The sequence below is a fragment of the Schistocerca piceifrons genome, chromosome X (assembly GCF_021461385.2).
Source record: "Schistocerca piceifrons isolate TAMUIC-IGC-003096 chromosome X, iqSchPice1.1, whole genome shotgun sequence".
Taxonomy (NCBI): domain Eukaryota; kingdom Metazoa; phylum Arthropoda; class Insecta; order Orthoptera; family Acrididae; genus Schistocerca; species Schistocerca piceifrons.
In genome coordinates this window covers 25,954,946-25,967,511 of record NC_060149.1, presented here as the reverse complement: position 1 = coordinate 25,967,511, position 12,566 = coordinate 25,954,946, and the positions used below count along the sequence as shown (strand labels likewise).

Here is a 12,566-nt window from a genome sequence, read left to right as displayed (position 1 = left end):
TTTCACTCAGTTTCTACAAAACCTCTATAAAAATCCCTGAGAAAGAAAATCATTGGTCATCTGATTCACCCTATGTGAAGGATATATCGGTCAATGCCCCCCCCCCCTTCCCGCCGCCTATGTATCACGGACCTTGCCATTGGTGGGGAGGCTTGCGTGCCTCATCGATACAGATAGCAGTGCCATAGAAACAACCACAATGGAGGGGTATCTGTTGAGAGGCCAGACAAACGTGTGGTTCCTGAAGAGGGGCAGCAGCCTTTTCAGTAGTTGCAGGGGCAACAGTCTGGATGATTGACTGATCTGACCTTGTGACATCAACCTAAACGGCGTTGCTGTGCTGGTACTGCGAACGGCTGAAAGCAAGGGGAAACTACAGCCGTAATTTTTCCCAAGGACATGTTGCTCTACTGTATGGTTATCTGATGATGGCATCCTCTTGGGTAAAATATTCCGGAGGTAAAATAGTCCCCCATTCGGATCTCCGGGTAGGGACTACTCAGGCGGACGTCGTCATCAGGAGAAACAAAACCGGCGTTCTACGGATCGGAGCGTGGAATATCAGATCCCCTAATCAGGCAGCTCGGTTAGAAAACTTGAAAAGGGAAATGGATGGATTAAAGTTACGTATAGCGGGAATTAGTGAAGTTCGATAACAGAAGAAAGAGGGCTTCTGGTCAGGCGAATACAGGGATACAAATACAAAATCAAATAGAGGTTCTGCAGGAGCAGGATTGATAATGTCCGCGCGGGATTAGCCGAGCGGTCTGAGGCGCTGCAGTCATGGACTGTGCGACTGTTCCCGGTGGAGGTTCGAGTCCTCCCTCGGGCATGGGTGTGTGAATTTGTCCTTAGGATAATTTAGGTTAAGTAGTGTGTAAGCTTAAGGACTGATGACCTTAGTAGTTAAGTCTCATAAGATTTCACACACATTTGAACATTTTTTTGATTAATAATGGATAAGAAATTAGGAATGCGAGTACGCTACTATGAACAGCATAGTGAACGCATTATTGTAGCCAAGATAGACACGGAGCCCATACCCACTACAGTAGTACAAGTTTATATACCTATTAGCTCCACAGACGACGAGATTGAAGATATGTATGATGAGATAAAAGAAATTATTCAGATAGTGAAGGCATACAAAAATTTAATAGTCAGGGGGGAGTGGAATACGATAGTAGGAAACGGAAGAGAAGGGAAAATAGTGCGTGAGTATAGACTGGGGAAAGGAATGAAAGAGGATGCTGTCTCGTAGAATTTTACACAGAGCGTAATCTAATCATCGCTAACACATAGTTTAAGAGTTATGTAAGAAGGTTATATATATGGAATAGATCTTGAGACACCGTACGGTTTCAGATCGATTATGTAAGGGTAAGACAGCGATTTCGGAACCAGATTTTAAACTGTAAGACATTTCCAGGGGCAAATGTGGACCCTGACCACAGTTTATTGTTTATGAACTGTAGATTAAAATTGAAGAAACTGCAAAAAGGTAAGAAATGAAAGAGATGGCACCTGGATAAACTGAAAGAATCAGAGGTTGTTAAGAGATTCAGAGGGAGCATTAGGGAACGATTGACAAGAACAGGGGAAAAGAATGCAGTAGAAAAAGAATGGATGTCTTTGAGAGATGAAATAATGAAGGCAGCAGAGGACCAAATAGGTATAAAGAAGAGGCCTAATGAAAATCCTTGGGTAACACAAGAGATATTGAGTTTAGCTGATGAAAGGAGAAAACATAAAAATGCAGCAAAACAAGCAGGCAAAAGGCAATACAAGCGTCTAAAAAATAACACTGACAGGAAGTGCAATATGACTAAGCAGGAATGGCTGGAATGTAAGGATTTAGAAATTTATATCACTAGGGGAAAGACAGATGCTGCATACGCGAAAATTAAAGAGACTTTTGGAGAAAAGCGAAGCAGCCGTATGAATTTCAAGAGCTCAGATGTAAAACAAGTCTTAAGCAAAGAAGAGACAGCTGAAAGGTGGAAGAAGTATATAGAGGGTCTTTATAAGGGAGATATACTTGAGAGCAATATTATAGAAACGGAGGAGGACTTAGATGAAGGTGAGAAGGGAAGTATGATAGAATTTGACAGAGTACTGAATGACGTAAGTCGTAACCAGGGCCCGTGAGTAGGCAACATTCCGTTAGAAATACTGATAGTCTTGGGAGAACTAGCCACGACAAAATTGTTCTATCTGGTGTGCAAGATGTATGAGACAGGCGAAAGACCCTGAAACTTTAGGAAGAATGTTATAATTCCAGTTCCAAAGAAATCAGGTGATGAGAGGTGTGAACATTACCGAACTATCAGTTTAATTATTCTAGGTTGCAAAATACCAACCCGAATTCCTTACAGAAGAACGGAAAAACTCCTCGGGGAAGACCAATTTGCGTTCTAGAGAAATATAGGAACGCGCGAGGCAATACTGACTTCTCTTAGACGATAGAATAAGGAAAGGCAAACCTACGTTTACAACATTTGTAGACTTAAAGAAAGCTTTTTATAGTACTGATTGGAATACTGTCTTTGGAATTCTGGTGGTAGCAGGGGCAAAATACACAGATCGAAAGGCTCGTAGAGAAACAAGACGGCAGTTATAAGACGAAGGGCATGAAAGGGATGCAGTGGTTGCGAAAGGAGTGAGACAGGATTGTAATCTATCCCCTTCGTTATTCAATCTGTACACTGAGCAAGAAATAAAGGAAACAAAAGAAAAATTTGGAGTAGTGATTAAAGACCAGGGAGAAGAAATAAAAACTTTGAAGTTTGCCAGTGACATGGTAATTCTGTTAAAGACAGATAAGGACTTGGAAGAGCAGCTGAACGGAATGGACTGTTTCTTCAAAGGAGGATATAACTTCAACACCAACAGAAGTAAAACAAGGAAAATGAAAGGTAGCCGAACTGAATCAGGTGAGGCTGAGGGAATGACATTAGGAAACGAGACACTTAAAATAGTAGACGAGTTTTTCTATTTTGGCAGCAAAATACCTGATGATCGCCGAAGTAGAGAGGATATAAAATGCAGACTGGCAATGGCAAAAAAGCGTTGCTGAAGAAGAGAAATTTGCTAATGTCGAGTATAGATTTAAGTGGAAGGAGATCTTTTCTGAAAGTATTTGTATGGAGTGTAGCCGTATATAGAAGTGAAACATGGACGATAAACAGTGTAGATATGAAGAGAAGCTTTCGAAATGTTGTGCTACAAAAGAATGCTGAAGATTAGATGGACAGATCATGTAACTAATGAGGAGATACTGAATATAACTGGGGAGCAAAGAAATTTGTAGTACTACCTGACTAGAAGAAGGGATCAGTTGATAGGACACATTCTGAGACATCAAGGGATCACCAATTTAGTACTGGAGAGAAGTGGGGGGGGGGGGGGAGAATGGAGGAGGGGGGAAGGTAGAAGATAGAAATCGTAGAGGGAGAGCAACAGGTGAATACAGTAAGCAGATTCAGAGGGATGTAAGTTGCAGTAGTTATTCGGAGATGAAGAGGCTTGCACAGGATAGAGTTGCATGAAGACTGCATGAAACCCATCTTCGGACTGAGAACCACAACAACATCCATCAGTGCAATAGTTGCTATTAAATTTATTAGAAGTCAGACAAGGAGTTGCCATATCACAAAAGCTATTCTCATCAGTTCGAGACGAAGGCTTTAGAGTCTCAAATTGGGAAAACGAGTGACGAATACGCGTAAATGGAACACTTTCGTTTTACTGATGACACGATACTGTGCAGATAAAGTTCATCAACGGCTGATAGAAACAGGCTTTAAAATCAATTTCAACAAGATTAAAATAATATGTAGTCAATATGTCGGAAGGGAAATAAAACCAGGTGAGGAATTTTTTGTGTTTAGGACAATTGAAAACAGTGACTGGATTGACAAGAAACGAAGCTAACAGCCCACAACTGGTTAACAGCGTACTTCCAGGTCACATGCTACAAGTGCTGCTGGTAAACCAAATAGGTTTTTCAAGACAGTCTGATGCGTCCAGAAAGGAGAGTTTACAAAAAATGTATTTTACCAGTTTAGACTTGAAACAGTGAGACATGGACTTTAAATACGGAAACTGTTCAAAGACTGAGTCTTCAACTGTGTACTTCCAAGTCACAAGCCTCAAGTGTTGATGGTACACTAAACGGGGGTTTCAACAGATTTCAGTGTGCCTGAAAGGAAAGTTTACAGCCAATGTGTTTTACCAGATTAATCTTGCGACAATGAGACGTGGAATTTGAAAGTGAAAACTATTCAGAGACTGTGTGTTTTATAGTGTGCTTCCGAGTCACAAGCCTCAACTGTTGTTCGTAAACTAAATAGGATTTTCAATACAATCTGATGCATCCGGAAAGGAAAGTTTATAACCAATGTGTTTTACCAGTTTAGAGTTGTGGTTGCGTTACATCAACTTTAAACATTAGAAATATTCAAAGAGTGAGGGCAGCTCAATGATCAATGGAGAGAAACTACTAGAAGAAGCAGGAACTTGTCTGTCATAAGAGAAGTGGCTAGATTACGTTAGGACACATGTTGCAGCGTTTAGCTGAAGACCATAAATTGTAGAGGAGGAAGTAAAGGAAAGTCGTATGACAAGGCTGGCTGGGAGTCCCTCTAGAGGAATGTTCATTCTCCGGTTCCCAAGTTCTTTCAACTGGACGCCACTTCAGCAACTTGAGTGCCGTTAACCTATCCCAGTAATCCTACCAGGGGACGTGGACGTACAGTTAACTTGGAATCCAAACCATGCGTCGTTAGTGATACATCTACACATCACTGAGAGGTGAAGGTTAGCGTGAAGGCAAACTGGAAAGTTCCGGGATTCGATCTTGCGGCTTTACAGTCTCCAGGCTCGCACTATACCACTAGACTACCAAACTCGACTTAGAGGAGGACTTTGTTTAGTAATACACGCTAGATCACCGGTAATGATAATGATAAATTAGAAGATGTAACTCATTTTTCGTATGCAGTTACTAATTTTATGTCTTCTGAACCATTCCTTCGTGTTATCGTAATTTTTTGTCTATTTTCAGGTTGTATACTGCTTTTCTGTGCGATCAATTTTCAAAAACGGAGTTCTTGGCCATTCACCTGCGTTTATTAATAATATATGTTTGCAATATTTCAATCACCTGTTGTTACTTTTGCTGGTTGCACATACAATATGTTACCGATTCGCTATGTAACTCCATCTTCACACATCGGTATAGACAGTTGTGTTGATGTCTGAAGATGAAATCATACAACACTGAAATCGGTACATATTGTACATATAAACAGCAAAAACAGAGATACCAGGTTGGAATATGTCAAACGTTTTAACTATATATGACGTTTCTACAGCAGAAGCACTGGTTTAATTACATGTGTTTGTCTGCGTTACAGCGCTCCTGTTGGCCTTCTGTCCAAATCATGGAAAAGTCCGATCAGCTGTCGTGCCAGGGGTGAGTAACTCTAGTGTTGTCTGTTTCCTATTTGCATCCCAAAAATACGTTAATACACAATCATCGTACTGCCTGTTACTATGCAGCATTCATTTAAATGTAAGGGCGTGCTGTGATATGGATAATTTAGCTCTGAAACGATGTTTCAAAAGGCCTAACGATCCAGTATATGTTTAATTCCCTGCTGTCATACGGTATTAGAAGCCAAATGAACACACAAGGATCGGTAAGTGATCCGTGGTTCGTAACGAACCTTCACAGTTATCAGAAAATACCTCACTTGAATAAAAGCAGCATGGCCACGCGTAATCTCTTAAGTTGGTACACCAGTCCTTGTAAATTTTGCAAACATCATGACGATGTTAGAGGTTAATGGAAGTTAATCCACATATCATGACGTACTGTGACACAAAGAAATTGTCTGGAACACAATGCAATAAAGGAATATTGGTCTAAGTCGCGCCATACACATCAGACATACCTTGGGGGCAAATTATCGTCTGAACAAGCCCTAGTAGAGGTTGCCTTCGTCCGATCTGTTACGAAGTATCAAGTTTCCATCAGTTTCGTGTGTATGACTCTTACTACTTTTAGATACACCACAGCTTCTGGAAGACAAAAGCGAACGTCGGAAATAGATATATTTTCACGTTAAGACCAAACAGATTTTCCGAACGTTCATTGTTTTACATGAATGGTCATTAGCTGTTCAAGGTTTTGTGTTTAGTCATCACGACGGCTGTTTCTCTTCTGTTAAATACAGAACAGTGTTCGGGGAAAGCTAGTTCAGGTACGGAGGCTAGGCACACAGGCAACCTGCACTAAAAGATCTGACCTACTTTCGTAGAACAATCTATATTTATGTTGCAAACTGTGCCACTGATATCATGCTATGTTGCCACATTTATTCTCTAATTAGTCCCCACCAACCCTCTGATAACACAGTCGAAGATGGTGGAAGTAAGCCAGTTGCACTAAGTTTGAAATGGCTGGAAATTAAAAAATCCTTACCTTTTCCCACCACTCCGACGTCACGGTTCACTTGTGCTAATGTACTTATGTGCAGGCACAAAGAATGTAAACCACCACTCTGACATTTTATAATGTTGGGACATTCAAAACGTTAAACTGACTTTAGTTTTAAAGGGTGTAAAATCTCAGGTTAAAATGATTTGTGGTTAAACATATATGGTGACACAGCCACTGGTATATGATTAGAATGATTTCATTTATTGATTTAAAAAAAATGCCACTCACACTAGGGATCGCATCTACTGTCCAGGCCGGCCGATGTGGCCGAGCGCTTCTAGGCGGTTCAGCCCTGAGCGGCGCGGCTGCTACGGTCGCAGGTTCGAATCCTGCCTCGGGCATGGATATGTGTGATGTCCTTAGGTAGTTAGGTTTAACTAGTCCTAAGTTCTACGGGACTGATAACCTCAGATATTAAGTCCCATAGTGCTTAGAGCCATTTTTTCTACTCTCCAGTAAGATGCTACCTGCCACCCTCCTGTAATGAGTCCCAGTTTCAGAATCCAAGAGCCCACTTGCCCAACGCTAAGAACTGCGGGATATTCAAAATCTCGGACAGTGGTTCCGATTTCCACAACTATTACGTTATTTATGATAGCGCTGCAGTCACACCCACGACTGCTCTGATGTCACAACCCATGTGTCCTAAGTTAAAATGGCGAGGAAATTTGAAAATGGAAGAAGCAGACATATACTTTAGCCCATGTTGAAAAACGGAAGCAAATTCAAAAATCCAAGATGGACACCTGTGCTAAGTTTAAAAGTACGGAAATTCAAAATTTTCTTAAGTTTAAAATGCATCAGTTGTGCAATGTACCACACTTATGTCCCACCACCACCACCCATCATTATTTAAATAGTTTCGGTTGTCTCGATGGGAAACTCAAAAACCTCAGATGCACACTCGTCTTCGGAGAAAGACTTGTGCAATTACACTGGAGCCTAAATGTCAAGGTACTATGTTTTTAAAATTCCCCACGGAAGATTAATGTGTGGGAGAGGTGGCAGGTATTAAACCAGCACTAGCGAGTCTTTTTAATGGCCAGCCACCAGATCCAGTACGGTAGACGAATCATATATGTATCCAACATGTATCCTCTGCATTTCAGACATAAAAACACTCATACAATGCGATCACATGCATTGCAGCCAACCGTCACAGATTCAGGTGATGGAAAAGGATAATATGGTACAAGAGAAGCCGTCACCAGCCTAGTTATGTGATGCATTTCAAGGCGAAAATCTTCGGCGAGATTAGCGCCTGAATCCACAACCTCCTGATGGATGAGAGGCATGGTGGTCCAACTGCTCATGTGGCTGAGCACCGTAAATATGAGTCAGCTCGCATGGCCCATACAGGCGAGTTGCCACCTATTCGAACGCACTAGTGGTGATGCAACTCGTGACTAATGAACTCTCGGAATGTGCAGCACGGTTTAATTACTTATGGAGACATATGTGCCCATTAAGATGCCCAGGGAAAGCAGAAAGGTGGAAGGAGTATATAGAGGGTCTATACAAGGGCGATGTGCTTGAGGACAATATTTTGGAAATGGAGGAGGATGTAGATGAGGATGAAATGGGAGATACGAAACTGCGTGAAGAGTTTGACAGAGCACTGAAAGACCTGAGTCGAAACAAAGCCCCGGGGATAGACAACATTCCATTAGAACTACTGACAGGCTTGGGAGAGCCAGTCCTGACAAAACTTTACCATCTGGTGAGCAAGATGTATGAGACAGGCGAAATACCCTCAGACTTCAAGAAGAATATAATAATTCCAATTCCGAAGAAAGCAGGTGTTGACAGATGTGAAAATTACCGAACTATCAGTTTAATAAGTCACGGCTGCAAAATTCTGACCCGAATTCTTTACAGACGAATGGAAAAACTAGTAGAAGCCGACCTCGGGGAAGATCAGTTTGGATTCCGTAGAAATATTGGAACACGTGAGGCAATACTGACCCTACGACTTATCTTAGAAGCTAGATTAAGGAAAGGCAAACCTACGTTTCTAGCATTTGTAGACTTAGGGAAAGCTTTTGACAATGTTGACTGGAATACTCTCTTTCAAATTCTGAAGGCGGCAGGGGTAAAATACAGGGAGCGAAAAGTTATTTACAATTTGTACAGAAACCAGATGGCAGTTATAAGAGTCGAGGGACATAAAAGGGAAGCAGTGGTTGGGAAGGGAGTGAGACAGGGTTGTATCCTCTCCCCGATGTTATTCAATCTGTATATTGAGCAAGCAGTGAAGGAAACAAAAGAAAAATTCGGAGTAGGTATTAAAATCCATGGAGAAGAAATAAAAACTTTGAGGTTCGCCGATGACATTGTAATTCTGTCAGAGACAGCAAAGGACTTGGAAGAATAGTTGAACGGAATGGACAGTGTCTTGAAAGGAGGGTATAAGATGAACATCAACAAAAGCAAAACGAGGATAATGGAATGTAGTCGAATTAAGTCGGGTGATGCTGAGGGAATTAGATTAGGAAATGAGACACTTAAAGTAGTAAAGGATGATGATGGTCGAAGTAGAGAGGATATAAAATGTAGACTGGCAATGGCAAGGAAAGCTTTTCTGAAGAAGAGAAATTTGTTAACATCGAGTATAGATTTAAGTGTCAGGAAGTCATTTCTGAAAGTATTTGTATGGAGTGTAGCCATGTATGGAAGTGAAACACGGACGATAAATAGTTTGGACAAGAAGAGAATAGAAGCATTCGAAATGTGGTGCTACAGAAGAATGTTGAAGGTTAGATGGGTAGATCACATAACTAAGGAAGAAGTATTGAATAGGATTGGGGAGAAGAGGAGTTTGTGGCACAACTTGACCAGAAGAAGGGATCGGTTGGTACGACATGTTCTGAGGCATCAAGGGATCACCAATTTAGTATTGGAGGGCAGCGTGGAGGGTAAATATCGTAGAGGGAGACCAAGAGATGAATACACTAAGCAGATTCAGAAGGATGTAGGTTGCAGTAGGTACTGGGAGATGAAGAAGGTTGCACAGGATAGAGTAGCATGGAGAGCTGCATCAAACCAGTCTCAGGACTGAAGACCACAACAACAAACAAGTTGCCCAGAATACTACTCGTCTTTATAATTTACGACAGCATGCCTAACATCATTTGTGCAGTATGTGTGTGTGTGTGTGTGTGTGTGTGTCACTCGGCTTTGCTCGGTCCTTCTAATAAGTACCAGAAACAGAGCGAAATTTCATTTAGCATTGCGGTGCGGCATTTTTCGGTTGGCACAAATCTGAGTTCAGCAGAATCGTAGCGTCAGCGCCGTTTACCCTTCGCTATTTTTTCGTGATATGAAGGGCGTTCACAGGTCTAGCGGCAGTTTGTTTCAAAATGAAAGGAAATGACAGAAGAGAGAGATTCGCATAAGCGATGGGTACAGCTTATTTACTATGAAATGACATCACAGTAGCGTGCAGAGAGAATTTAAATGTTTAGATGACAACGAAAGAGCAAAAAATTACAACGATCTACAGACGAGTTTCATTCCTCTGTACATCAAGGAGCACTTTGAGCTAAATTTTCAAGCATGCAGCACTTGAAGAAATTGGTGGTACGTTTCTGAAGTCGCATCCATTATTCCATTGTCAGCTGCAACAGTTTTAAATAGAAATGAACGAAGAGTATGGCGACTTCACACATTACTGCAAACTACGTTGATTAAGTCGGGGGGGGGGGGGGGTGCCTGGAAGGATTTTTCGATTTAAAACTCGCTGTTGTTGAAACTTCTTGGCAGCTTAAAACTGCGTGCTGTATCGAATCTCGAACTCGGGACCTTTGCCTTTCGTGGGCAAATGCTCTACCACCTGAGCTACCAAGCACGACTCACGCCGCCTCCTCACAGCTTTACTTCCGCCAGTACCTCGTCTCCTACCTTCCAAACTTCACAGAAGCTCTCCTACGAAACTTGCAGAACTAGCACTCCTGGAAGAAAGGTAGGAACGAGGTACTGGCGGAAATAAAGCTGTGAGGAGGGGGTGCGAGTCGTGCTTGGGTAGCTCAGATGGTAGAGCACTTGCCCGCGAAAGGCAAAGGTCCCGACTTCGAGTTTCGGTCCGGCACACAGTTTTATTCTTCCAGGAAATTTCACATCAGCGCACACTCCGCTGCAGAGTGAAAATTTCGTTCGCTGGTGTTGAATTTACGAAGGAAAAGGAGTGCAGGAACGAAAATTAGAACATCCGGTATGGATTGCAGACTTCGCATTTTAAGTGGACTTGTTTGCACAATTCTCACAGTAAAACATTGCAAGGTAACTTCTTTCTGATTTGACGGGGATACTTTTAAAAAGAAAATCGCGTTGTAGGAGGGACACATTCTGACAAAGAGAGTCCAGTTCCCTAAGCTTATTGGCATTAAAGAAAGCACGAGGTTTCAAGAATTCATTGTGGCCTTGCAAGAGTTAAAAGGATAGTTTTGAGGACATTGTCAGCCTTCTATCTCGTTTTCGAGCTGCTTTCGAGGCCGTTTGCCGTTTCAGTTGCTAGTGTCACTTTGCATATGCAGATGTAAGTGATTGACCTGCAAGATAATTCCACTTTCTGTGACAAATCTTTTTATGTTAAAACTGTACAGGACCTCTACATTGCTTTCCTCAGATAGCTTTTCTAAGTCTCCATAATGAGGTTGCAAAAGTGCTACAATATTTCGATCGACATATTTGTGTGAAAGACCTTCCTTCGATTGTGAAAATAAATAAGTCACGATTAAATGGCAACTTTAGTGCGAAACTGTGAAATTGTCTGCTTCTGTCCGTATGCTGACAGTTTGTGCCAGATAAAATTATGCCTTCAGATCCCCAAAAATAATTAATGAATACCGAAAACTTGTTTTGTTTGTGATCTGTGATGCTGAGAAATGTGAAATATAAAACCAAGTCACATGCAGTGCGACTGCAACGCCATTTAAATGCGGCGCGTTCGCTGTTTTCCCCTCTTCCCCCTCCTCACGCTCAGACAGGCTGGTGTGATGGGGAAAACGTGGCGGCCGGGCACAGTGCTGTGGCACTCGGGTCAGTGTTTGGTCCGTGATCTGAAATATTGGTCACCCTTGCCTAAGAGCATATAGTAACTACAGTTCCTAAAAATTCTGAAAAGGAGGGTAATGCTGTAACGGCTCAATTTTTTGTAATGAAAGTTCTCAAAAATGAATGAAAAATGACAATATGTGACGTTTCAGACAACAGTTTTCCATGTCTGCTGCCATGTAAATATAACACAGTGGAAACTTTACTGCCTCAACAGATATATCACAGTTTCCACCTCATTTATCGAAATATTTCCTGAGAATAGCGGGTACAAAATCTACGATACACACTGTCTGAACTAGTAAGATAATGAAATTCAAAATCTACAGGATGCTTACTGACAAACCTTACCTTGTTACCCAGTCGAGGAGCGAGAAGGCGTGGCTTATTAACATGCTGTCAATATCAAAGTGTAGGCCACGACTGATTTATAGACTTGTTGGTGTGAGCTAGCGCTATGTCTCTAATAATATCGATGCAGACAATGCACTGAACTCGATTCAGTCTTCTTATAAGCAGAAAGTGATTTAGTGTTCAGGCTAGCATTGCATTTCTAAGCAGTTCCTCACAAAACCTGTAATGAATGGCTTGTTTTCCACCAAAGCTGATTACAAGTATGCACTAAAATTACGTAGTTCACATCAAAAATTGGCCTCATCGCTGACAGACTCTAGTGACAATAGGGAGTGTAACTTGATTTACACTTCTTTACATACAGTTACATTTACTAAAAATGTTATTGTTTTTCGTTTGTGTTCGCAGTAGCTCTATATAGAGATCTATATAGAGAACTCTCAAAACCGACTTTTATCAGTATGTATATGTATCAACATGAAATGAATGGTCTTAGAGATTTTCTGCTACAGCTTGTCACAACTTCTTCCAACAGTTGACCGATGTCGACTCCTTCTTTGGAGCATACTTTCTGATTCCCTTTTAGACATACACACGATCCTGTGACTGTCCATAACTGTCGGTACATCCGCTAACATTATGGTTAGTTCGTTAG

The 12,566-nt window shown here is 41.5% G+C and overlaps 1 protein-coding gene across 1 annotated transcript in view; it reads left to right on the top strand.

Annotated features, from left to right (window-relative positions):
* The window catches only part of LOC124722163, a 483,207-nt gene that overhangs the window by 362,444 nt on the left and 108,197 nt on the right, over positions 1–12,566 (top strand). The window contains exon 3 of the mRNA XM_047247365.1: positions 5,418–5,476. Within this exon, the coding sequence (XP_047103321.1) occupies positions 5,418–5,476 (59 nt within the window). The remainder of the gene's footprint in view (positions 1–5,417; positions 5,477–12,566) is intronic.